This window comes from Canis lupus, chromosome 26 (assembly GCF_003254725.2).
Source record: "Canis lupus dingo isolate Sandy chromosome 26, ASM325472v2, whole genome shotgun sequence".
Taxonomy (NCBI): Eukaryota; Metazoa; Chordata; class Mammalia; order Carnivora; family Canidae; genus Canis; species Canis lupus.
In genome coordinates, this window is record NC_064268.1 from 6,277,664 (window position 1) to 6,305,003 (window position 27,340).

Sequence of the window (27,340 nt, forward strand, 5' to 3'; positions counted from 1 at the left end):
GCCGGGACTTGGTTGCTCCAGCCGCCCCCCCGCCCCCCCTCCCGGCTTCTCTTCTCAGGTCGCTGCGCTTGAACCTCGAGTCCTGCCTCGGCCCGGAACTCCCGTCTAGACCTCCAAGCTCAGCCCAGATGCCCCTGCCCCTGAAGCTGTCCCAGACCCCTGGCTAAGGTAATCTCCCACCCCAGCCCTGTTTTGTTTTCTTCTCCACACCTACCGCTGTCTGAAATTATCTTGTCTGTATTTATGGCAAGCCTTCCCCTCTGCTAGAATGTAAGCTCCACTAGACAAAGGACATTGACGTGGCATCTCCAGGGCTCAGCATGTAGTAGCCACTCAGTAAATATCTCTCAGATGCATATATGAATGTATAAACCTAGAAGGGTTAAAACCGGAGAGCAGATCCCTCAGATCCCATTCTTCTGCCAAGGTGAATGGCAATTCCCCCTTCAACTACAAAAGTCATCCTAACACAGTCCACAAAATCAGGCTCAGTTACCTGTCATTTGAAAATTTTAAGTGAATTTTCCAGTAATATTAACTGCCACAGAAAAACTTTCTGAATCACTACAATTAATTGGTCAGCAGGTATTTCCTTTTCCTTGACAAAAGACAATTATTTTACTCCTTCCTAGAGGGTGTAATCACTTGGACCACAGAGATCCAAATCAAAGAGAAGCAGAAGGGGAAGAATCTAGTATTTCTCAATGCGGTGCATGTAGTGGTACTCGAGGAAAAAACTATGTCATTAGTTACATGTTTAATATGAATCAGTAAAAAATAGAACTAGGCTTACAGATTTACCCTAGAAAATACAACATCACATTTGATCTGTCTGGGAAGTCAGGAGGGACCATGAGGAATTCCATCAGAGTGTGAAGACAGTCACTTTTCAAAATTAGGCTTACTGACAGTGTAAAAAGTTCATCTGAAACATGACTAAATTTGTCTGGTCCACAAAGAAAACGCAGAGGTTTACCATGTGGCCATGATCGGGTTTGTGGTTGAAGACATCCATTCATCCAGACCCACCCCTGCATCATGCTATCTGTCCTCTAGTAAGGAGCCACAGGAGGAATTTCTCTCAAGCCTCAACTAGGAAAAACTGTCCTTCATTGAAAACCAGTTTATTTTAAATCCATGGACCTATGATTCCTGTATGTAATCACACTTGGGTTTTTTTGTAAACTGAAAACTAAATTAGGAGTCTACCCTAGCTATATGCAAGGTCTTTGGTATGTGCTTCTTTTCTCTCCTGGTTTTGTTTTACTCTCCTCCCAATATTACTTCCCCTCCCTCGGCCTCCACATCTTTCCTCATCCATTTATTTTGTGTGTGTGTGTGTATATATATATACACAAAATAATACATACATTTTATAGCATATACATTTTGAAGGCTTTATGAATTTTTAATTCTTTCTTTGGAATAGGGGAAATTAACCAACGAGTTCAACAAAAATATATAAAAATTTGAAGAAAATACTAACTTTCTAAGGTAAGAATAACATGTGGACCAAAACTCCTGTGACTTCAGTTACTTGTGATACAGTAAAGCTTCTAATAACATTTATTTACACAGTTGACCCTCTTGTGCATTTTGCTCAGTCTGGTCCAGCAATGAGAATGTCTCTTCTGCATTGCCCTGCACATCTGAATAGTTACATATGTGAATTAAAGTCACAGTGCACTTGATAAAAAAAAAAAAAGAATTCTACAAAAATAAAGCACTGCATTTATTATAACTTTATAGAGAGGCACACAGGAGTAGGACAAATCACTGAAGTGAAAATCTGTGGTGTCTGTAAGAAGCCAGGTAATAAATTTCAAGCTCTACATGTTCTGGTCCAGGGATTACTGAGGAATGCAGCTAGGTATGAAGAAGGATACCAGTAGTAAGCCCTTGGCCACACACTGAGAATAAGGCTCCCCTGCAAGAAAATGAAGCAAAAATTCTTATTTCTTAACTTTTTGGGCAATTATTTAGGTAGAAATAAACCAAACCATAATAGTGATAATTTCTAAGTGACAACCTTATCAGTAAATCATTGAAAACCCTTTCTATGTGTTTTAAGTTTCTGTGACATGTATGTATTTTTAAAAAATATTTTAGTTGGCAAAACATAATGATAACCCTTCCAGAAATCAGCTTTACCCTACCTTGATAATACCGGGTCAGTGGATATAGAAGTTGCGGCCAACACACCTCATTTCTGTTGCAGTCATACTCTGTAAAATTGATCTGGAATCTATGAAACATTTTAGAAGATTATAGTCAGAACAAAACACGTTTTCCGAGTACATATTTTTCTGTTTCCTAAAAACATCAATTAAGGTTGTCAACTGGATTACCTTGACAGTGGGCGGGGTACCTGTGCAGGTATCTTAATAAACTGGACAGAAGCACTGACAGGGAGAAGGTCAGCCTTATCCTCACAGGTGAGCCCGCAGTGGAACTGCCAATTCACTGAGGAAAACCTGGGAGGACAGATCACATAGCTAACACATCCAGCCTTCATTTCTAGTCTGGTAAGGGCATCAGGTGTAATTGCCCAAAACAGTATAAACTGGGGTTCTCGTAAAGAAGGTTCAAATTCTACTAGTGCTTTTGCCCCCATTGACAATGTAAACTTCCCACTGTGTGCACAAGGAGAGAGAGTAGCATGGTGAACCTCACAGGCCAATCACCCCACTACAACAGTAAACAGTAGTATAAGAACAACAAGAGCTAGCCATGCACACCATGTACACACACACATCATCACTCTCAGAAGAGTCCTATCTTCTGTGTTTGCCGGTTAACATCTGCCGTTTCTGCCTACCTAGACTGCCATCCCCTTTCTTCCTCCCCTTCGGGAAGTCCCCTCCCCACAATATTCCCTGCTCAGCATCCATGGAGCATTATATTCCTGGATTTCATCTTTGCACCCCCTGAAGACTGTGCAGAATCCCTTACACATGGCTTCATAGATACCTGTGGGAACAAGTCACCATTATATCCACACAGATGATAACACAGTTCATTTATACGTACAGTCATGTGGCTGATAATTAGAGTTTGTAAATATACAATCAGATTGTAAATTTGCATCTCCTTATTCTTTGGAGTACCTACAAGTTTGCTGACTCTCTAATCTACACTTATCCAAGATGCATTCCTACCTTGTCTGTACGCCAAGTATCTCCTGCTGAGTAATGCCTTCTACCGCACCAGCATCTGAGATGAGGATGCGGATGTGCAGTTGGGTGGGAATGTCCATGCAGCTGCCGTTCGCACCAGCAGACGGATCTACTACTGTATCAGGGGCATCCACACCTACAGAAATGTCAAGTGCATTTTGGAAAGAATAATAACAGTTTACCTACAGTGCCATGATATGGGGGGAAAGTGGGAAATGTTATTAGGATAGGAATCACAGGAACACGTCTTTCAACCCTAATAGGCTCTCGCTGTTGTCACTCCAAAACTATGTTACCACCCCTCATGTTCAGAATGTTTCCTTGTATGGTAAGTCAGTCACTGGAATTTTAAAATCCCTGACCCACATCATGAAACCATAAATCCTAATTCAGTTCCCAAGTTCCAAGCTCACTCGAGGGTTTTAGCAGAAATACTACACAGTTGCAGTAAAACGCCACGAGACTGAGTCCATGCGGTCACTGTTCTAGTACAAGCCTTAAGACATTTAAGGGCCCTGCTAACAACTTCAGTGAGTACGGATTAAATAGTGAAGAAGAATTTTCCTATTGTGTTGCCATAGGGTAACCCAATGGAAGATAATGAAAGTGAGTAAGAAATTAATTTTCATTCATCTTGAAAACTGGCTCTTCAAGGGAAAAACAGTGATGCCAACTACAGGAGGTAGGGGCAAGTTGTAAGGGGCTGCTGGAGGGACTTGGAAGTCGGTGACAGTTTCTTTGTGACTCCCAACTTCCTGTTCCTCAATGCACGTGTTCAACATCTCTTCTATTTATCAACCAGGATCAGGGTTGATTTTGGCTTAGACACGACATAGAAGACAACTGCGTCCACTTTGAAGGCATTGAGGTGTCAAATGTCATCACCTCAGCCTTCTTACCTAACCACCTTGGGTTCTCCATCTTCAAACCCCCCATTCTTTCTACTTAGGTACTTTACTGACTCCTTCCCTCCATCCCTTGGGCATTCCACAGCCATCCAGCTGGTCTGTGTGGCAAAGCCCAGGGACTGACAGGCCCCAACCTCTGGATTCTGTTTCCAAATGAAGATCTAACTCTGGGCCTAGTGACTTGAGCATGGGGCACAGGAGGATCAGTAAATCACAGCCTGAGAACCCCATGGCCTCCAGGACTCATCTCAAAGTCAGAGAGTGATATGGGGCACTTCTGGCCCACAGATATATTACATGATCCCTCACCCCCTAAAGAGGGCAGGGGACCAGGGTGTCATAATGATCCAAACCAAATCACAAGGGGTGAGGAGAGCACAGGTAACGTGTCTGGATGGTCCTCTGTTTGAACTCCAGGCTGCTGAGTGGAAGTGACCTAAGGTGGTATGGAAAGCAGGATCCAAAAAGCCGCATACCACCAGCTGGGCAGAGTTGAGGGGCACAGCAGTATCCTCAGTGACAGGAAGGGACTAGGAAAGCAGATACTGCAGAACCAATTCACTCTTTCTGGCCCCACAAGGCAATGAAGCAGTTTTTCTTCCGTTAGCACATTTACACAATCAAGATTCCCCTGGTTTGCCAGCTGGGAAGACAGCAAAGAGACTGGAATGCTGGGTTTGGCTCCAGCTCTACCATGACAAACCATGCCCTGGAGCTTCTGCACTGACAAGCTGAGTGAGCTGGAGCTCAATGGCCAGACAGATGTTTTAGATCGGAAGGTGAACTCGAGCCTGCTGTGGCAAGGCACGGCCACTGCCTACGCCACACACACTCTACCTCCTCGCACTCTATCCCCTGCCAGCCCAAAGCTGCAAATGCCTCAGCCCAAAGGCACAGGACTCCAGTCTTTCAATCTGGCCTAGGTGGTGCTTGCTGTCCTTAACAGCAAGCTCTGCTACACCTTAACTTCTTTCTATTTTAACAGCTGTGCTGAGAGACAATTCACACACTATACAATTCACCCAGTTAAAGTGTATAATTCAACAGTTTTCAGTATATTCACAGAGTTGCACAGCCATCACCAAATTCCATTTTTATTGCCTCATAAAAAAACCCTCTACTCATTAGCAGTCACTCCTCACTTGCTCCCAAGTGCACCAGCCACTGGAGACCACCAATCTGCTTTCCATCTCTACAGGTCGGCCTGTTCTGGGCATTTTGTATCCATGGCAATGTGTCGTTAGTGATCATTTCTGTAGCTTCTTTCACTCACCATCATGTTTTCAATCACCTTATTTTCTTTTGTTTAAGATTTTATGTACTTATTTGAGAGAGAGAGAGAGAGAGAGAGAGAGAGCACAGAGGGAGAATGAGAAGGAGAAGCAAACTCCCCACTGAACGGAGAACCTGGCACGGGGCTCAATCTCAGGATGCTGAGATCAGATGCTTAACTAACTGAGCCACCCAGGTGCCCCTAAACACCTTTAAAAAAAAAAAGATTCTATTTATTTATTCATGAGAGACACAGGGAGCGAGGCAGAAACACAGGCAGAGGGAGAAGCAGACTCCATGTAGGGAGCCCAATGCAGGACTGGATCTTGGGACTCCAGGATCACACCCCGGGCCGAAGGCAGGCGCTAAACTGCTGAACCACCCAGGCGTCCCAATCACCTTATTTTATATTAACAACACTGCTTTTATAAATTACAAACTCCGGTCTCAATTGCTCATATTCCTAGCAATCAAAATCAGCAATGCAAACTGAAATGCACTGAAAATCTTCAATCTTCATTTAGACTTTTACAAAGACTGTTAGCTCATAAAACAACCGGGTAATTTGAACTTCATGTGGATTTCCTCTCAAAAAACAAAAAAGGAAAAAAAATACAGAAAAAAAAAAAGCATAATGAATAAGAGGTAAAAGATGAGAAGAGCCTACTGCCTGGACGGTTAACCTCTAAACAAATGTCAGTTGAGCCACAGTGAAGGAAAAAGACCCATTGCATGGGCTCCCACATATAGCCAGCACCATATACTCTCAGCAACAAGTTAGCTGCACTTCTCTACAGCTTTGACTTACGTATTATTTCAAGCCAGCCGTCACTAGGATCATTGTAATCAGAGTTGCCTCTCATTGCAACATGAGTTGCTTGTATTAATGAATCAAGTAGTTCAACAGCATTCTCCCTATAAGAGAGTAAGACATTTCTCAGCATGTGACCAGCAGGTCTTATCCTGAAGTCCTTGCCAGGGAGTATTCAGGTTATGCTTGCGTGCCCAAATAAAAACTGCCAGAGAAAGTGGCATTAAAAGCTGGTGGGGCATCTGCATTCTCTTCGATGGCCTTTCCAGGATGAACCTAAGCCACTAGGGGAAGACCTATGGAACCAATCTTTTAGGACTTTAAATGTTAGTAACCTATAGTGGTATCATATAGTTCACAGACTCCATTGAGTTTTTTAAAACTTGGGAGGTAGATAAATCACATACCAAGTTACTAGGATAACTTTATGGGCCAGAGTTATCCAAGAGCAAAAGAACCTAACTATTCAGCTAGAATTTTGAGCCATAAAGATTAAGTGAAGATTAAGAATTGGAACTTAGCAACCACCTAGGTGGCTCAGTCAGTTGAGCATGAGGCTCTTGATTTTTGGCTCAGGTCATGATCTCAGGATCATGGGATCAAGCCCTACAGCTGGGTGTGAAGCCTCCTGAGGATTCTCTCTCTCCTTCTCCCACCTTCTCTCCCACTCTTAAAAAAAGAATTGGTATTTACCATCCCTCCTTTCCAATAATGTCATTGGCAGGTACAAACCTTATAAACTGCAGGGGAGACTCTGTGGACTCCAGCATTATTCCCCATGATCAGGAGCCTTGCTGGTAACTTACACCTGCAGTCTACTTCCCTGCTTACTACCTCCCCCATCTTTTCCCAAAGGACTACACTACTCAGGATATGTTATAGATGAAATGGGTGTAAGAATGTATATACTTAAAAACCACAAGATACCACTTCAGGCCTACTGGGATGACTCCTATCAAAAACAACAGAAAGAAAAAAAAAAAAAAAAACACAACAGAAAGCAATAAGGGTTGGGGAGGATGTGGACAAAGTGGAACCCTCTCACGCTCCTGATAGGAATATAAAATGGTGCAGCCAATGAAAACAATGTGGTGATTCCTTGAAAAATTAAATACCTAATTACTATATGACCCAGCAATTCCACTGTTGGGTGTATGCCCCAAATAACTAAAAGCAGGGACTCAAACAGAAAGTGGTATGGGAACATTCACAGCAGCACTATTCAACAGCCAAAGGTGGCAACAGCTCAAATGTTCACTAACGGATGAGTGGATAAACAAAGTGTAGTACAGTCGCACTACAGAGCAGGATTCAGCCATAAAAGGGAGCAAAGCACGGACACCTGCGACAACACAGATGAGCCTCAAAAACATGAAGTGAAGTGGAAGCAGCCAAACACAGAAAGTCACCTATCCTATGATTCCGTGTACATGAAATGCCAGAACAGGTAAATCCCTAGAGACAGAGCACAGACTGCTGGTTGCCAGGGGCTGGGGGAGGGGAGGGGGGAATAGTTAATGGGTACAGGCTTTCTTCTGCAGAGATGAGAATGTTTTGGAACTAAATAGGGGTGGTGGTTGTACAACATTATGAATGCTCTAAATGCCACTGAACTGTTTAACTTTATTGTTTTTTTTATATAAAATCTTTTTTTTTGTAATTTTTATTTATTTATGATAGTCACAGAAAGAGAGAGGCAGAGGGAGAAGTAGGCTCCATGCACCGGAAGTCCGACGTGGGATTCAATCCTGGGTCTCCAGGATCGCGCCCTGGGCCAAAGGCAGGCACTAAACTGCTACACCACCCAAGGATCCCTGTTTGTTTGTTTTTTTTAAGATTTTATTTATTTGAAAGAGAGAAAGCACTCACAAGCAGGGGCAGAGGGAGAGAGAGAAGCAGACTCCTCACTGAGCAGGGAGTCCAACATGGGGGCTCAATCCCAGGACTCTGAGATCATGACCTGAGCTGACTGACTGAGCCACCCAGGTCCCCCATGAACTATTTACTTTAAAATTATTAATTATGTCATATGAATTTCAGCTCAATTTTTAAAACAAATGCATATGCATATCCATAAAAACTTTCCAAATGCCATCCAAACAATTAAGTGCAAAATTCTTTATACACTATATAACAAGGCTTATGTATTCTTTACATATTAATCATACTAATTATATCTGCCTCATGACTTTTTCATTTTTCTAGGAGTATTGGGTTCCAACAATGAATAGACTTCAGCTGAACAACCGCATAAATATGGATGGAAGGGCTTTAGTCCCAAGAAAGAATTCTATTTTCCCTTATACCGATGTTTGAATCAATTCTTTTTTTTTTTTTTTTTTTTTTTTTTAAATAGGGTCCACACTCAGCATAGAGCCCCACACTGGACTTAAACTCACAACCCTGAGATCAAAACCTGAGCTCAGGGATCCCTGGGTGGCTCAGCGGTTTGGCGCCTGCCTTTGGCCCAGGGCGCGATCCTGGAGTCCCGGGATCAAGTCCCACGTCAGGTTCCCGGCATGGAGCCTGCTTCTCTCTCCTCCTGTGTCTCTGCCTCTTTCTCACTCTCTGTCTATCACAAATAAAAATAAATAAATAAATCTTTAAAAAAACAAAAAACAAAAAAACAAAACCTGGGCTGAGATCAAGATTCAGACACTCAACCAACGGAACAATCTAGGTGCCCTTGAATCAGTTCTAAAGAAACTGTCCTTTGGGGACCTGTGTGGCTCAATGGTTTGGCACCTGTCTTGGGCTCAGGGAGTGATCCCAGGGTCCTGGGATCCCACACTGGGCTCCCCGCAGGGAGCCTGCCTCTGCTCCTGCCTACGTCTCTGCCTTTCTCTGTGTGTCTCTCATGAATAAATAAAGAAGAAAGAAAGAAACTGTCCTTCCTGTCCACTACCACTTTTACACAAGATTTTTATTCAGACTATAGTTTTTCACATTCATGTTGTCTTTAGTATTCATGCGGTGAATTCATTTTAAGCAAACCACTCAGAATGCAGGGAGATTCACCAAAGCAATGCTCACCTGAGTCGAGTACAGTTTTCATGGATCCCAACTTCTAAAAGACATCCAGATAGTGCATTTTCTCCAAATAAAATGGGTTTGAAAGTTGCTGATGTACACAAACCCCTTCCGGCTAGAAAATGAAAAGATTATCCTCTTACTATTTTTGGTAAATTAAAGTTAAGGATTACTTCAAAGTTTTTCTTGGAAAACAGAAAACAATCAGCAGAAATAAAGTTCCCAGTTTTCTAGAGAACTGAGGTCATTGTTACTCTAATCCTTTCAAAGCTGAACAAAGGTGCCTCTCTGTATCAGAATACCTGGACCAGGATCAATGGTTTATTCTGAGCAAGAAAGTTAATGCCTGTGGCAGATGCAGGTAATCACCACCAGTGCAAAGATTTTCCATAGTCTGGAACAATTGGTCATATCTCCAATTAGTGCCATCTTGGGCTACAGGCAACAATGACAAGAGACTCTCCACCCAACTATATATATATTTATAAATTTATATATATATATAAATTTGAAAGAGAGAGTGAGCATGAGCGGGAGGAGGGGCAGAGGGGGAGAGAATCTCCAGCAGACTTCCTGATCGCAGAGCAGAACTCAGGGCTTGATCTCACAACCTTAAGATCATGACCCTGAGATCATGACCTGAGCCAAAATCAATAAGTCAGATGCTCAACCGACTAAGCCACCCAAGTGCCCCAGCCAACTCCATATTTAAATCTCTCTTACAAATAACCAGCACTTCAGGAGCAAACAATGTCAAATTTAAAAACAAACCTGAAAAAAAAGCTGTAGAAGCATGATCTCCTCCACCCTCCCTGCCACCCCCACTCCAGCTAAATAAACCAACTGGAATTTAAAGTGATTAACTACTTGATTAGATTCAAAATAAGGCCATATTTTCAATTCTAGCTTATCAAAGAGCAAATCATATTACCAAACCAGATTACCTGATTGCCAAAGGTATAAAGTTGTCACATTATTCATCTTGTTGGTATTTAGAGCTCGAACAGGCTTGCCAAGTTGGTATCCTAGACAAAGGCAATGAGAAGTAGCTAAAGTTAACCTAACACAGCAGATAGTATAAGAGAGGAATATACAACGAAAGGAAACACACAGGAAAAGCGAAGTCAGAATACACTTGAGAGAAGATACCATCTTCATTCATTTTCTTTTGTTTTTTTTAACAAAGATATTTGTGTGACTTTTTAAGAAATATTTAAAAAATAAAATCTGAAAAGGAAGGAGCAGGCAGGAGTCAGTCCTAGGCCGCTCACACCAGGGAATCAGCTGCAGAGCAGGCCAGGGTACCCCCCTGAGTGATCACTACTACTGGACACAGGCGCTTTGAAAGGAGACTTAGACCAAAGCAACCTTTCGGTGGTTCACTGGCAAATCAGTTCCACTCCTGGTGTGATTCAGGTCCTATTCCCATTGTCTCCTATTTACCTGCCTTATTGCTTCCACCTTTTTGTTATGAAAATGTTCACATGTACACTAAAGTTGAAAGGAATACCACCCACAATCAACAACCATGAATATCTAGCCATATTTGTCTTCTCTATATTACAGAAGCATCTATATACATATTTATTTTTAGCAAGACCTTTTAAAAATAAGTTGTAGACTTAACACTTCACCTCTAAAAGCTCCTGAAATTAAGCAACACATAGTCTCCTGAAATTAAGGCTATTCTTCTAAATAACCATCATACCAGTATTTCTCCTGAGAAAATTAATAATTCCTTATAATCAAATCATATCTAGCTCATACTTTTATTTCCTCATGTCCCCAAAACCTGTTTTAGAGCTATTTCTACAAACCAAGATGCAATCAGGGTTCATGCATGGTGTTCATGTTCCCCACGTTACCTCTCAGCATTCCTGGACAAGCGGCCTCCCCCACAGGCTGCTCCTCTGCCCCTGCCCACCTCCGCCTGGGACTCATTCCTACCTCCTTGGCCGCCCCCGGGTTATTTCTGTTCCCAGCCCACACTATCTACTTCCCGAGGTACAATCTCCTCCACACAGCCCAAAATAGAAACTTGCCGAGGGCAGAACTCTGCTTTTTCTCCAGCACTTCTGAGATCAGAACCAGCAGTACTAGATACTTAACACAGGTCCTTAAGAATGGGAAGCTTAGGTGGATGGTCAACATTCCACTTCTCTGAAGTTCTAGAGTATCCATCCTTTGCCCAGCACTCATTTATTATCTTGTATTGTTCTATGTTGCTTCTATGACCTGATGCTGTCTTTCCAATTAAGAGAGTTAATTCCTTGAGAATAAGCCCCACATTGTATACTCCTCCTAAAACCCTTCCTGCCTCAGAAGGTGCTAGAGAATGAATAGCTGTATATACACACAAACTATTTCACAAGCTCATCAGTTCTGGCTTGTAATCAACTTATTCTTTTTTGACAAGGGCATCAACATTTTTCACATATTCTGATGGTGTTTCTCAGAAATCCTGTAGAATTAAATCATGAAATGAAAACTCTTACATCCCAGAAGACTGCTTTGAAATCCAACAATAAAACCCAAAACTCCACATTAACAAATACACTAAAATCTTATTTAAAAGTTATATATATATATATATATATATATAAAATGGATCATGCATTATTATATCAATTTATACAAAGACTGAAAAATCATGCAAACAAAAAATTTAAAGTTATTCCTTTGTGGTTACTTACTACCTGATTAAGAATAGTAAAAAGGAAGGGACAAGGGAAGCCTGGGTGGCTCAGCGGTTGAGCGTCTGCCTTTGGCCCAGAGGGTGATCCTGGGGTCCTGGGATCAAGTCCCATATCAGGCTCCCTGCATGGAACCTGCCTTTCCCTATGCCTAAGTCTCTGACTCTCTCTCTGTGTCTCTCATTAATAAATAAAGTGTTTGAAAAAAAATGATTAAAAAAAAAAAACAGGAAGGGACAAGTTTGTAACAAACAATGATACTTTATCCAACATATATTTACTGAACACCTACTATGGTCTAAGTCAGTGCTGCCCAACAGGAATATAACCCAAACCACATATGCGATTTTAAAATATGACACATTTTTAGAATTTTTTAGACATTAAAAAAATGTTTCTATTAGCCCCATTAAAAAAGAGAAAAAGGGGATCCCTGGGTGGCACAGCGGTTTAGCGCCTGCCTTTGGCCCAGGGCGCGATCCTGGAGACCCGGGATCGAATCCCACGTCGGGCTCCCGGTGCATGGAGCCTGCTTCTCCCTCTGCCTATGTCTCTGCCTCTCTCTCTCTCTGTGACTATCATAAATAAACAAAAATTTAAAAAAATAAAATAAAATAAAATAAAAATAAAAAAATAAAAAAAAAATAAAAAAAGAGAAAAAGTAGATGAAGTTAATCTGAATAATATATTTTATTCAACTCAATATATCTAAGTATCATTTCCATATATGCCACTGGTCACATTGCATGGTTAGCAGCTGGCATGTTGGATATGAAGTTCTCCCTACTGTTTTAGGTGCTGAGGAGGCAACAGTGAATTAAAGGAGCAAACAAACATACAACAAATCCGGTGATGCTATATTTGTACATAATTACAAAAAGTGCAGCATGACTGTTCACAGTCCCAGTGAAGTCTTTCCATGGATCCCAGGTTAGGAATTCATCTTCCATAGCTTCTTATTCCTTAAAAAAGCTAATTTTACCAACACTTCAAAAGAATTATTTTTTTTTCCCCAAAAGACTAGTACCTAATGAGAAAGAATGTTTTGCATTTACAACAACTTGTAACTATCTAGGACACTTCATGTAAAACAACAACACAAAGGGATGCCTGGGTGGCTCAGGGGTTGAGTGTCTGCCTTCGGCTCAGGGCGTGATCCCAGAATCCCAGGATCGAGTCCCACACTGGGCTTCCTGCATGGAGCCTGCTTCTCCCTCTGCCTATGTCTCTGCCTCTCTCTCTGGTTCTCTCTTGAATAAATAAATAAAATCCTAAAAATAAAAAAATAAAATAAAATAACCCATGGGATGCCTGGGTGGCTCAGCAGTTGAGTGTCTGCCTTTGACTCAGGGCATGATCCTGGAGTCCCGGGATTGAGTCCCACATCTGGCTTCCTGCATGGAGCCTGCTTCTACCTCTGCCTATGTTTCTGCCTCTCTGTCTTTATGTCTCTCACGAATAAATAAGTAACATCTTAAAAAAAAAAAAAAAGTTGTTGTCAGAAAAAGAATACAGTGTCACAAAAAACAAAGAGAAAGGATAGAGTCACAAACTAAAATTGTAGAGAGTTACTTAACAATCATCATAGTAGTACAAGAGTATTGAATCGAAATATGTTTGTAGGATCAGCAGTTGACATATACTGTCTTACCTGGATTTCCAGAAAATTCCTCTTCATTATCACTATTATAGCTTAAAAATTTTACTGTAAATCTCTGTGTCATGATCCCTAGAAATAAAACAAAATAAAAATATAATGTGCACCATTTCACTAGGAAGAGAAATTATCCCCCACAGTGTTATTTTCTTTACCATATAATTACATTTTGACATGCAAAAGAAAAAAAGTGTTCTCTTAAATCACAAATACAAATAAGAAACAAGTCTGACTTAGTTTTACATGTAATAATTATGAGAAACTTAAAGAAAGAATAAAATGTTTTAAACTGAATACATTCCCACTGCCCTCAACAAAGTTACCTTTTTGGTGGGCATTAATTTCTGCCCTAATAATTTTGACATTTATTTCGCTGATTGTATTATTATTCCATCTGAAAATATAATGTTCTTCCACGTTCACGTTTCTGGAGGTTGATTCATTGCTGAAAAGTATTTCTACAAATAAAAAATGCTTTCATAAATTAATGACCCTCTTTGGGTTCAAGTCTATTACTGGCCCCATCAAATCAGCATTGGCCACCTCCTCTACAACATCACAATATCCTGGGTGAGGTCTGCCCTTCCTTTCTATTTCTGTAACCCCAGAATGCGGCTCATAGCTCAATACAGAGCACACACTCAAAAGAATGTCAAAAATGAAAGACTACAGAATGTCAGGCCCTTAAGAGCAGAGGTCTGCTATGTAGCTCACTACTATATTGTAGGTACTTTTTTTTTTATTGTAGGTACTTTGCTAAGGTTTGATAAATGAATAAATTTGAGAATTATGACACATTGTAAAGAAACACAAATATCTTTCATTAACAACAAAAATCTTGGTAATATTAGTCAAACTCTGAATAACTTGTTTAGCTGCATCAGAATGCAAAGTTTAGGGTGCCTGGGTAGCTCAGTTGGTTGAGCATCTGCTTTCAGCTCATGATTCCAGGGTCCTGGGATCAAGTCCCACATTGGGCATCCCACTCAGTGGAGAGTCTGCCTCTCTCTCTCTCTCCCCCCTGCTTGTGCTCTCTCAATCTCTCTCAAGTAAATAAATAAAATCTTTAAAAAAAAAAAAAAAACTGCAAAGTTTAGTTATTAAAAAAAAGGGGGTGGGGGATGCTGGGTGGCCCAGTGGTTTGGAGCCGCCTTCAGTCCAGGGCGTGATCCTAGAGACCTGGGATTGAGTCCCACGTCGGGCTCCCTGCGTAGAGCCTGCTTCTCCCTCTGCCTGTGTCTCTGCCTCTCTGCCTCTCTGCCTCTCTCTCTGGCTCTCATGAATAAATAATAAATAAAATTTTAAATAAATAAACAAGAAAAAGAAGAAAAGAGAGCAAGAAGCATAAATGTTGGCTCCCTGAAAAATATTTCAGAAAATGTTCACAGGCCCTGAAAACTAGCAGAGACCCTGGAGTCCACATTAACTCACAGCTGTGAGGAGCTGGCTCCAGGGCACAGATATTGCTCTGAAACAAGGCAAAATGGAACACGGAAGAAATAAAATGTGTATTAGACAAAATTCTAACTGTTGTGAACCTCTGTAAATTCCTAATAAAAATGTATTTTCCCTCTAGGACTACATACTACTTATAAGAAATGAACTACATATTTCTTTAGAAGTAATGTAAAAGCATGAATTCAAATACCTGTACTGGTGATGAATTTGTCTGGGTCAGCTGCTTCCTCATAGATTACTTTTGGTTGAACGATGCCTAAAAAGATAAAGAGGTTAGCCTCCAGAAGACAACATGGCCCAACACGATCATATTTACTTATTCAAGTGAAAGCTTACCAGGAAAATACAGTAATTGTGTCTGACCTATGTGCCAGCTACAAAACTCTCTCGCAAAAAAAAAAAAATAAATAAATAAATAAATAAATAAAAATAAATAAATAAAAAAAAAAAAAAAAAAACTCTCTCGCTCCCAAAATGCCAATCATGGGAATCCCACTGTTCTTGGCATCCGGTAATGACTGAGGAAGAGATTCCAAAGTCAGTGACAGTGACCCGGAGAGCTACTCTCCTACAGGAACAAATATGCAGTCCACTGCCAGCGGGAACGGAAGATGGTGTGCTTGCTTTAGGAACGGTCTGGAGTTTCCTCACCACATGACTTGGCAATCCCACTACTGGGGATACAACCAAGAGAGATGCAAATGGGTGCCCACACAGACACTTGTACATGGGCATTCATAGCAGTACAACCACAACTACCAAAAGCAGGAAACAACCCAAATGCCCAACAAAGGATGAACAGATGACGTATGTGGCCCATATATTCACAGGATGGAGCAGGACTTAGCCATAAAAAGGAATGGAGTTCTGATCCATGCCACAGTAAGAATGAGCCTTGCAAACATGATGCTAAGTGAAAAAAGCCAAACACAAAAGACCACATATTATAGGATTCCTTTTATATGGAAAGTCCAGAACAAGCCAATCCATAGAGACAGAAAGGGGATGAGTGGTCACTAGGGGTTAGGGTACAGGGTCTCCTTTAGGGGGAGGAAAATGTTTTGGAACTAAACAGAGGTGGTAGTTGCACAGCACTGTGAAGGTACTAAATGCCACTATCTATACACTTTAACATGGTTAATTTTATGTTATATGAAGCTTATCTCCATTTTTAAAGAACTAATATGCAATGTGTTGCCCTAAGGAACTGGACTTTTTCTGAAGAAAACATTTTCCTCAATTGACAGCTGAAATATTTAAAGTTGATCCAGCAGAAGTGATTCATATCCTCATGAGATCAGTTTATGTAGACAGACACTCGGGTCTGTGTTCTTTTCTTTTCTTTTTTTTTTTTTTTTGTTTTTGTTTTTTGTAAAGCATTATTCATTATTCATTTGAGAGAGAAAGAGAACACTCAAGGAGAGGGGCAGAGGCAGAGGCAGAGAAGCAGACTTCCTGCTGAGCAGGGAACCTGATGCAGGGATCTATCACGGGACCGTGAGATCACGACATGAGCCAAAATCAAGACTCAGTCACTTAACCAAATGAGGCGCCCTGTGTTCTTTTCTCAAACCAATGTAACATACCTCCTACGGCACCATTCTTGATCTTCACATTGATAATATCATCTTGCTCTTGGTATACTTCCAAATTAGTAGCACACAGAACATCAAAATTCTGAAGGAATGCCACTGGCGCATCCTGCATGCACTGCCCAGCCAGGGACACCTGGGTGAGGGGAAATCCCAACAGGGCTATGGCCTCTCTTCAAAGCATAAAATATAGGTCAGTGTCTTATACAGGCATTCTTTCTGCAGTCTTCTCCTATTGCTGGGTTAGTTTCAACAATAATGAGTTCACTGACTAGATGGCTAACAAATAAAATATTTAGTTAATTTGCTAATCAAACTCTGGAAGCTACTGGTTGAGGAGCAGAAATATTTAACAGAAACAAAGAAAACACCCTGCTCCATTTACTTTGCAGAAACATGATTATATTCAACTGAATCTTTCTCTCCCTTGGGACAACCAGATTTTTGTTAAAACCATTAAAATGGATTCCCTGAACAGTGAAGAGAGATGGTTTAGACTCTTATGTTTTCTTCCCACAAATATTTTTTCCTCATGATTTTGGACTTAAAAAAAAGATTTCATATAAAATTCTATAGCCTTGAGATATTTTTCAAAGTTGTGGAATATTAAATTATATACTTCTAGCTTACTAAAAATTGGCTATTAAAACTAACAGAAGTTCAGAATGGTAGTTATTTCCATGGAAATTTATAGAATGTCTTTTAGTTGGTAAGTTCACTCTGAGATGTAGCAGAGATGGTGGCTAATCTAAGATGGACTGTTAAAAATAAAATCCACAGATCATAAAGAGTTAAGTCCCTGGAAAGTCCACAGGAGAAAAATAAGTAACTTAGGGTAACATTTTTAAGAGCAGTATAAGTTAAATTAACAACAGGATGGGAAAAAATTTTAAAGACTCTAGCACATTAAAATGGAAATTATTACCTGTGGAATGGTCAAATATGCCTTGTCTAGAGTCATGACTGGATCTCCTTGTTTGTAACCGAAGTCTGAAAAGTCTCTGTAATCAGTATGCAGATGTACTTCAAAGGCAATATGCTGCCTAGAGGAACTGGAAATCAATGAGAAGGATTATCACTAATATTTGCAGCTAGGAAAAATTCTTCTTTTAATTTTTGTTTTACTTTTTTTAATTACAAAAATAATATGTGGGCTAAAAGCCACAGAATTGTACACTTGAAAGTGGCTGGTGGCAAATTTTGTTACATGAATTCTACTTCAACAATAATAATAATAAAGTGGTAAAATTTCAACATTATGGAAAGGTACAAGAAAGGGAATCAAGACCCCCGGGAGACCACCACTCCTTTCTCAAACCCAGATAATCACTATTAGCTGTTGGCGGTATCAACCAATTTATTTTCAGTGAGGCCCAGTTCTTTCAAATACTTAATACAAAATAAACCTGCTAATGGAACTCTAGAACTGAATGGCGAATCGAGGAAGTCAGGGCTATATGGGCCCAGGAGAGGTCATGAGCACCCAAGGGCTGCACCCCAACACGCACACAGAGCCGTCATAGAAGTAGCCCAGGAATGGTGAGTTGGCCAGCGAGGACTGAACACACAGGAACGGGAACCAGCCCGGGGTCCGGTAGGGCTCCTGCACAGAGCACAGCTGGTCAAACTGAGGATTGACGTCACCTCCAAAGACGCCGGTGAAACAGGCCTCTCTGAACAGCTCTGTTAGATCTGACGAGCATTCCTTAGGAGGAAATGTAGAGCAGCAGTGAGTAGACAGAAGCTTCTGCAGTGCCCGTTGTCAGCTCTTGGCAGAGCAGTACACCACTGAAGAAGCACAGAACAAATCTCCATCCAGCGTACTGGTGCTTTGTGCTCACGGAAAGTAAAATCCTGCTATAATCTATTTTTAAAAGATATTTATTTGAGAGAGAGAAACAGAGATAGTGAGAGAGAGCATGAGCAGGCAGAGGAGAAACAGGCTCCCCACTGAGCAAGGAGCAGAAGGTGAGGCCCGATCCCAGGATCCTGGGATCATGACCTGAGCCCAAGGCAGAAGCTTAACCAACTAAGCCACCCAGGCGTCCCTCCTGCTGGAATTTCTTCGTCAATTCCCTATGAGCCTCCAAGTCAGGAATTTCAAACCTTCCAGGGAACCACATCCTTACTCGGAACATAGTATGTGTCCACCAAAAAAAAAAAAAAAAAAGAAGATGACAAGAGAATATGGAATAGACTCCAAATGGGGAATAAAACAGAGTAAACTTCTCTTTTTGATTGTCATCACCATCCAAATCCCTAGAATCCTAAAGAAACTTTATGTTGGGGCAAATAGTCCATACTCTATAAAATCCTTAATTAAGGCCCTCGCCATATCAGAACACAACCCAATCAATGTGATCAAGAAGTGACTTTATTCCTATATTCTGTTATTCATCCATATTCTTCCTTGTTTCATACAGGATTGAGGGTTAAAAGTTAATTATGTCCTGAATCCCTTGTTTACTGACAATAGAAAAGTAAATTTTAAATAAGAACAATTCAATTAAAAAATTGACCATGTTTAAAGCAGTAAGTAGCAATCACCCGAAGACATCACTGATCCAGAAGATTAAGCAATGCCAGTGGTTGGTGCTGTCTACATCGATACCAAATAGGACAAACATGCAAGAAGTTAGAAATAGAACACAGTACCGCAGTCTGGAAGAAAGAGGAAGAGAACACCATTTTAACAGTTCTATTAATACTGACTTATGATGTTCCTTATTTTTAAATTAAATATAATTGTTATTATAAGTACAATTCTTAGTATGAGAATTACAATATAAATGAAGGCCCTAAACTTTGCTTTTCTGCTTTTTCCTTTTTTGTTTTGTAAAACCAACCACAACATAATTGCACTCAACCATAAATGGGGGTGACTAGGGCCCCAGCAAACATGCCTCTTTTGCATCTCTTAAACCTCAAAGAAGGATTAGAAAGATGTGTTTGGATTGGGCAATGGTTTCCTAGATATGACACTAAAAGCACAAGCAACAAAAGAAAAAATGGATCAATCAGACTTCAGCAAATTAAGAAACTCTTGGGCTTCAAATGACACCAACAAGAAAGTGGGCAACCTACCCAACAGGGGACGTTTGTTGCAAATCACATACCTGATTTGGGACTAATAACCAGAAGGTATAATGAACTCTTACAGTTTAACAACAAAAAGGCAACCCAATTTAAAAATGGGCAAAGAATCTACAATAGACATTTCTTCAAAGATATAGGAATGGCCAGGAAGCACATGAGAAGATGATCAACATCATCTTGCTACTACAGAAATGCAAATCAGGGGCGCCTGGGTGCCTCAATTGGTGAAGTGGCTGCCTTAGGCTCAAGTCATGGTCTCAGGGTCCTGGGATCGAGTTCCGCATCAGGCTCCCTGCTCAGTGGGGAATCTGCTTCTCCCTCTCCCTCTGCTGCTCCCCATAACATTGCGTCAGCTAAGAAACACTGTGCTCCTTTCTGTCAAATAAATACATAAAATCGAAAGAAAGGGAAGAAAGGGAAGAAAAGAAAGAAAAAGAAAGAAGAAAGAAAGAAAGAAAGAAAGAAAGAAGAAAGAAAGAAAGAAAGAGAGAGAAAGAAAGAAAGAAAGAAAAGAAAAGAAAAAAGAAAAGAAAAGAAAGAAAAGGAAAAGAAAAGAAAAGAAAAGAAAAGAAAAGAAAAGAAAAGAAAAGAAAAGAAAGAGAAAAAGGCAAATCAAAATCATAATGAAATACCACTTCACACCCTCTAGGATGGCTGTAATCAAAAAGATTATTATAACAAATGAAGGTGAGGACATGGGAAAAAAATTGCAACCTCATTCTGCTGATGAGAACGTAAAATGGAGGAACCACTTTGGAAAACAGTCCCTCAAAAGGTGAAACATACAGTTGCCATAGAGCAGAGCAATCCCACTCCTAGGTACTATACCCAAGAGAAATGGAAACACATGTCCAAATAAAAATTTGCATACAAATGTTTACAGAAGCTTTATTCATAACAGCCAAAAAGCAAAAGCAATCCAAATGTCCATCATCTGAAACACGGATTGGCAATGTATGGGATAGACCAATGCAAGGGTCTGACCATCAGTATAATCAAACCCATGGGACAGAAGCAAGGCATTTGAGAGTAGGGTTGCAATGGGGTGTGACTTGGCCATAAGGAACACACCACTGACACCTGCCACAACGTGGAACCCTTTATTTATTTTTTTTTTTTTTAATTTTTATTTATTTATGATAGTTACAGAGAGAGAGAGGCAGAGACACAGGCAGAGGGAGAAGCAGGCTCCATGCACCGGAAGCCCGATGTGGGATTCGATCCTGGGTCTCCAGGATCGCGCCCTGGGCCAAAGGCAGGCGCCAAACCGCTGCGCCACCCAGGGATCCCTTCGTGGAACCCTTTAAAACAGATGCCTAGTAAAAGAAGCCAGACACAGAATGCTACCAGCTGTAGGAATCCATTTACATGCAATGTCCAGAACAGGCAAATCCATAAGCCAGAGAACAGATGAAGAGTGGCCCGGGGATGAGCACTGGGAACAGAAGTTGCAGAAGGACACAAAAGTGTTCTTTTTGGGATGATGGAAATGTTCTCAAATTAGGTCATGAGGAGGGTTGTACACCTACCTCTACACATTCACCAAAAAAAATAAAAATAAAAATAAAATCACTGAACCAGTATCTTTTCCTTCCTTTTGATCTTTCCATAAAGGCTTCTCAATAAGATAGTAAATAAATACCACCCTCTCGGTATAATCATCTCAATTGTGACTTTATCCAAAGAGATACATTTTTTGCTTCCAAAACTAGACTGATGGGACTAGGTAAGAAAACTCATTTTGAAAACAATCTGCAGCACAAAACACAATCTGAGTTTTCACAGCCCATCCATCAAAAAGCTGGGGGTGGGGAACTGCTGGTATTGTCCACATGCTCTCGGGTATCAGAACTTTTGTATCAGTCATTGGCAGGGCATACCTGGTCACAGCAGCAGCGAACGTCACAGGCGTTGGCTGTCAGATTACAAGGGCAGGGACCAAGGGGCTGATACACCTGGCTGGGAATAACAGTCACATTCTCTGAAAAGTACAACAGAAACACTGCATCAGCTATGAAACACTGACGAAGCACTGCCACATTTTTTTGACACTCAAAAGAAAGCTGAACCATTGTTTTACTAATCACCAGGACCAAATATTACACAGTAAGGAATCCCTGAGCTATGTGTAAACCCTATCTGAGGCCTGTTATCTGCTACTCCAACAAAGACCCAAATATAGGAAAATAGGCTAGTTACAATAAATGGAAAGTCATGGTCGATCTTAAGTGACTAAAATTTACAAGTTGGGATAAATATAACGCAGATTTTATTTTTCAACATGCTGAAGAATCACTTTTCATAACACGGACTGACATTAAGCATTGAGTCCTTCAAATTCATTACCTTTTCCAGCAGATAAAACCAAAGCCACGGTGACATTTCAGACAGCTTATCTGGGCCTATTTGGCCACAAGATTATATCTAATCATGCTACCTGCTCAGCCTCATGTCCCATTGCACCACAAACCCAACTCTTCACATCCTTTTTCTGGTTTAAGTGTGAAAGTGTAGGGGAAATTAATAATTTTTACATGGATTGGAAAAGGAGTATGTTATATTGAATTTCAACCTCCTAACTCAGAATTCAGAGAGTAATCTTTCCAGTTTCTCTGCAATAATTTATCAGGTAAAATTTTAAGTCTGCTGAATTTTGTGTTTTGTTTTTTTTAAAGTAGGCTCCACACCCAGCATGGAGCCCAATGCAGAGCTTAAATTTACGACTGTGAGATCAAGACCTGAGCCAAGATCAAGGGTCAGATGCTTAACCAACTGAACCACCCAAGTGCCCCCTGAATCTCACTTTTGCCCCAAGATTTGGTACATGTTGAAAAACTATGTAGCAATTATTTCTTCAGATTCTATGTAACAGTTAACTTCAAGGTGACAGTTGAAGCATCTAAAGATCAGCTAAGGGATCCCTGGGTGGCGCAGCGGTTTAGCGCCTGCCTTTGGCCCAGGGTGCGATCCTAGAGACCCAGGATCGAATCCCACGTCGGGCTCCCAGTGCATGGAGCCTGCTTCTCCCTCTGCCTATGTCTCTGCTTCTCTCTCTCTCTCTCTCTCTCTGTGATGACTATCATAAATAAAAAATAAAAAAAAAAAGATCAGCTAATTACATAGTCTATGCTATATAATGGTAGAACCCCAGTAAGTCAATGCGTCAGGAATGAGAAGGTCTGGGATCCCTGGGTGGCGCAGCGGTTTGGCGCCTGCCTTTGGCCCGGGGCACGATCCTGGAGACCCGGGATCGAATCCCACGTCGGGCTCCCGGTGCATGGAGCCTGCTTCTCCCTCTGCCTGTGTCTCTGCCTCTCTGTCTCTCTCTGTGTGACTATCATGAATAAATAAATAAAATCTTTAAAAAAAAAAAAAAAAAAAGGAATGAGAAGGTCTGAGTAACAGACTATGTTACTCAGGCCAGGCAAGGGTCTGACCATCAGTATAATCAAACCCATGGGACAGAAACAAGGCATTTTAGAGTAGGGTTTTACTATATGATATATAGATAGATGCCTTTATATCTATCTATATGTCTCCTATGCCATTTGCTAGCTTACTATTACTAGGCATACCACATACCTCCTATCTGTCCTTCCATCCTTTTTCTTGTTCTGAGCTCTGTGTGACTGGGTGCAAAATGTTTCATACCTTCATGGGGTCAGAGCAGACATCTCATAATTACTAATATACAAAGACTCTAATTTTCCTAAGTTTGGCTATTTGTACAAAGACATTCTGATATTACCTAAATATAGTTAAGCATATTTTTTAAAAGAAAAAAGGCCACTACTTTGAATGGTATAGCTAATAGTTTTAAGCTATTAGCTTAAACCTCCCATAGTTTTAAGCACCCACAGAATATTATTGTTTTGTTTTGAATTTTAGATATTAGAAAATGTTTTTCTTCTAAAAACAAAACTTTAAACCTTTAATTAGGTCACAGATTCACATGTCCAAAAAAGAGGATCTAAAAAAGGTACACAATGAAGTCCTCACAGCCAGCCCCTTCCTGTTCCCACATTCCTCTCCAAAACAGTCCCACATGGTTAGCTTCTCAGATAGCCTTCCAGAACTTCTTTATGCAAATATAAATATATATTCTTACTCCATGCTATATGTACCCATCTGTATCTGCTTTCCACAGTTGGAGATTTATCTTGGAGATCTTTCCATGCTGGCACAATGAGGGCAGAGTAGCCGGCTGAATGGCACTGTCTTAACTTACCTAATCCTCCTCCACTTCCAAAATCACAAGGAGGACCACAGTGAGGTGATGGAAGTACCAGTGTGAGAGTCTCAAAGTGACAGACCTTTGCTATTAAGGAGGAACACATCTCCCTTCATTCCGGATGATCATAAAGGCAAGAAATTCTAGAGGTGGTTGCAGGACATAGGGAACATGGCGATGGCACCATTGGCACATCTACATTCTCTTGTTCTCAGGACACTGCCATGTTAATGTCCAAAAACATGTGATATCTGCTATAGTGCTAGTTATACATCATAAGCTAGAAGTGCCTTAAATGCCATCAGTAAGAGACTAGTCAAACAATGGTATCGCCGCACAAGGGAATACTATGCAGCTCTTAAAAAAAATAGGTGAACCTACATTTATATGGAATTTATTTTTAAAAGGTATAGAATAGAATAGTAAATTGCATGTTATTAGTGCATGTGTGTGTACTGTTTTTAAACAAGAGAATATCACACACCTCCATAAGCGGAAATTAAGAGGCTGCCTCTGAAAAGGCAACTTTGACTGAAAATTTATTGTGGGTTTTCTGTTTGTTTTGTAAACTTCATTAATCTTTCCCTCATTTCTCTTTTGTTGTTGTTGTTGTTTTTGGTTTTAAGATGGAGTCACAAGAATCAATACACAGAAACAAACTTCTCTTTCTCCCTTGAAGGTAATCTACAAGGATATGAACAATAGCACAAAATAAAATAGGTCTTAATTAAGTAAAATAGTACAAATTATAAATTTCTAAAATAAGAAAATTAAGCAAAAAGGAAGTATGTTTAGAAAGGTAAAATTGGGTTTTTTTGGTTTTGTTTTTTTTTTTTTAGAAAGGTAAAATTGATTCAAGAGCAGAGTGCACAGATTGCATGTCATATGCTTATAATCTGACAGATAATGTCTGGCATGAATGTTTTGATTGTCAAAGACTTTACTAACCTGATGCATTATGGGCCAAAGAAGAGTTGGCATAAATTTCCACTCGAATGAGCAGATGTGCTAAGCAGGATGAATTGCGAGATGCTGAAACCAGAAGAGTCTGGACAATACACGGGGACTCTGAGAAGGAATCTGTCTCAGAGAAACACCTTTGCAGACCCCTCTTCATTCTCACTGTCACATCCAACGCATTCTGAAAGGAAAACGTGCTGTCCCTTTTAAAGTGACTCAACAATAAATAAATAAATAAATAAATAAATAAATAAATAAATAAATAAATAAAGTGACTCAACATAGCACGAATAATTCTAAGAACACATAATGGAAAACACAATAAAATTACATATCAGCTTCAGTTCACTTGAAAAAGGAGAACTATATACAAAGATCACATCATTTGATCCTACCCTGTAAACCTGGGCAGTATGCAAGACCTGATTCCTAATCCTCAGTTTAACAGAAAAGCAAGCAACTTTTGGAGAGTTAGAGAAGCCTAAACATAGGTCTGTCAGGTAAATTAACTCAGTATGCCCAGCACCTTTTTAGCGACTTTATCATCCTACCAGCATATCAGCAGATGAAAAGCACACACAAGTCAATGAAAACAGTCCCTAGTTCCTGCAGTATAAGCAAAGTCTGCCTTTCTCAGCCTTTATCTCCAAATTTGATGTCTTGCACATACTAGGCACTCAATAAAACATTTATTAAATGGAAGATATTTAACTCCTCTGGGCTTGAGTATTCTTACATGTAAGATCAGAGCTGGGTGAGGCCAGTGGCTATGAAGATTTTTGAGTCATGGATCCATTTGATAATCTGATGTGAGCTGGCAACCCTCTCCTCAGAAAAATGCAGGCACACAAATAACATTACAGACAATTTCAGAGGGTTCACAAACTTCTTGAAATTTGTCCAAGGATCCCTGAATCTAGGGTGAGCCCCACTGAGTTGGGTGGGTGTCCACTGGAACGGATAACCTACAGTTTCATGGTAGTTCCAAGCAGAGGGAAAACTATGTATCTTAACCAACCAAGAAAGCCCTGCAGAAACACTAACTGCAGGTGTCCATGAGTGCTAACCGAGGACATTTTACCTCTGACCTTACCACACTAGGGGTCACAGTCAAGCTCCATTCTCCTGTCTCATTAGTCAGCACTCCACAAGCAGGAACCGGTAATAACCCTATAGGAGAGAAGTTTAGGATGCAAGGCGGGATTGCCCAGCAGCTAAGGGGGTGCATGCTGGACTCAGGCTCCCTAGGAGGGAATGAGGATTGGGCCGTTCATAAGTTGTGCGACTTTGGACAAGTGACAACCTCTCTGAACTGCAGTGTCTTCATTTGTTAAAGGACATGAAAGGATATTACTGTTCTTACTAGGAAAATACGGTTGCACGTAAAGCACAGGGGACAGACAGCTCAGTGGATGCTAGCCATGGCGGCCCCAAGCTCGCTTTCACCGAACCCTTCGGTCGGCCAGCGGTGGTCCGCAGCGGCCCCCCATCCCTGCTCCCACGCCGACTCTGCAGTGGCCGGCGGCCGGCGCCGCGAGGATGCCACCTCCCAGGATGCCACGTGGCCAGGCTCCGTGGGCCGCCCAGCCCCACCCTCCCCACAGGAAGGGCCGGACTCTTTACCCTCCTTGTCTTGCAGCAGGGCCAGGGACACGGTCACATCCTCCGTGCGTCCGACCAGGGACGCGCTGGCCGCGGGGCCGGTCATGCGGATGAAAGCTGGGATGAAGACTAGGCGGGAAAGAAGGGGAAGGGTGGATTTACTAGCTGCAAGGACTCCGGGAGGGGTCCCAAGTCTGGCCCCTTAAACGCCCCGTTCCCAACCCCGCCCCCGCCCCCGCCCCGGCCTGCAGGCCCCGGCCCTGCGGTACACACCCAGGTCCCCCCACAGCGGCCTCAGGACGCCCTGCAGAAGGAGAAGCCCCAGGAGCAGGGGGGCCGGCGGCGGCAAGCCCATGCCTGAGGCCTGGGGGCTCGCTTCACGGAACCGCGCCGACCTCGGAAGCCGGGGAGCTCTGCAGCCGGGGCCCGCGCCGCCCCGCCGCCGCCATCTTGCGAAGCCAGCCGGAGCTATGGCAACCACCAATCAGCCGCGGGCCTCAGAGCCCCGCCCACAGGCCTGCGCCCCGGCGTCTCCACGCGGGGAGGGCGAAGGGGAAGCGGTGCCCTCGCCTCCAGCTAGTCACGCGGCAAGAGCGAGCCTACGGGCGCTGGCTCCTGAAGGAGCTCCTTTTTTTTTTTATAAATTTTTTTTAAATGTTTATTTATTTATGATAGTCACAGAGAGAGAGAGAGAGGCAGAGACACAGGCAGAGGGAGAAGCAGGCTCCATGCACCGGGAGCCCGACGTGGGATTCGATCCCGGGTCTCCAGGATCGCGCCCTGGGCCAAAGGCAGGCGCCAAACCGCTGCGCCACCCAGGGATCCCCTGAAGGAGCTCCTTAATAAACTGGACT

The 27,340-nt window shown here is 41.6% G+C and overlaps 1 protein-coding gene and 1 long non-coding RNA gene across 5 annotated transcripts; one reads left to right on the forward strand and one right to left on the reverse strand.

Annotated features, from left to right (window-relative positions):
* The first annotated feature begins 2 nt into the window (after positions 1-2).
* Positions 3-24,901, forward strand: LOC112676457 (uncharacterized). Of its 3 annotated transcripts, XR_003146541.3 has the most exons (4): positions 3-168; positions 960-1,494; positions 24,551-24,603; positions 24,764-24,895. It is a non-coding gene; the product is annotated as an uncharacterized LOC112676457 (long non-coding RNA). The 3 variants fall into 3 exon arrangements; XR_007406071.1 differs by lacking the exon at positions 24,551-24,603 and having other exon boundaries at positions 24,764-24,901; XR_007406070.1 differs by lacking the exons at positions 24,551-24,603; positions 24,764-24,895 and adding an exon at positions 22,369-22,799.
* On the reverse strand, positions 1,384-26,967 carry TCTN2 (tectonic family member 2). 2 transcript variants are annotated; one of them, XM_025473649.3, is made up of 18 exons: positions 26,760-26,967; positions 26,508-26,615; positions 25,966-26,054; positions 24,873-25,065; positions 21,574-21,674; positions 18,106-18,302; positions 17,523-17,649; positions 16,592-16,733; positions 15,196-15,261; positions 13,871-14,005; positions 13,542-13,619; positions 10,142-10,222; positions 9,201-9,312; positions 6,165-6,271; positions 3,159-3,312; positions 2,349-2,474; positions 2,157-2,245; positions 1,384-1,927 (listed from the first exon to the last, which is right to left on the reverse strand). In XM_025473649.3, the coding sequence occupies exons 1-18, from the start codon at positions 26,839-26,841 to the stop codon at positions 1,851-1,853; spliced, it is 2,064 nt and encodes a 687-aa protein (XP_025329434.2). In that variant the 5' UTR covers positions 26,842-26,967; the 3' UTR covers positions 1,384-1,850. The 2 variants fall into 2 exon arrangements, with proteins under 2 accessions (XP_025329434.2, XP_025329435.2); XM_025473650.3 differs by having other exon boundaries at positions 25,978-26,054; positions 26,760-26,966.
* Positions 26,968-27,340: the final 373 nt, after the last annotated feature.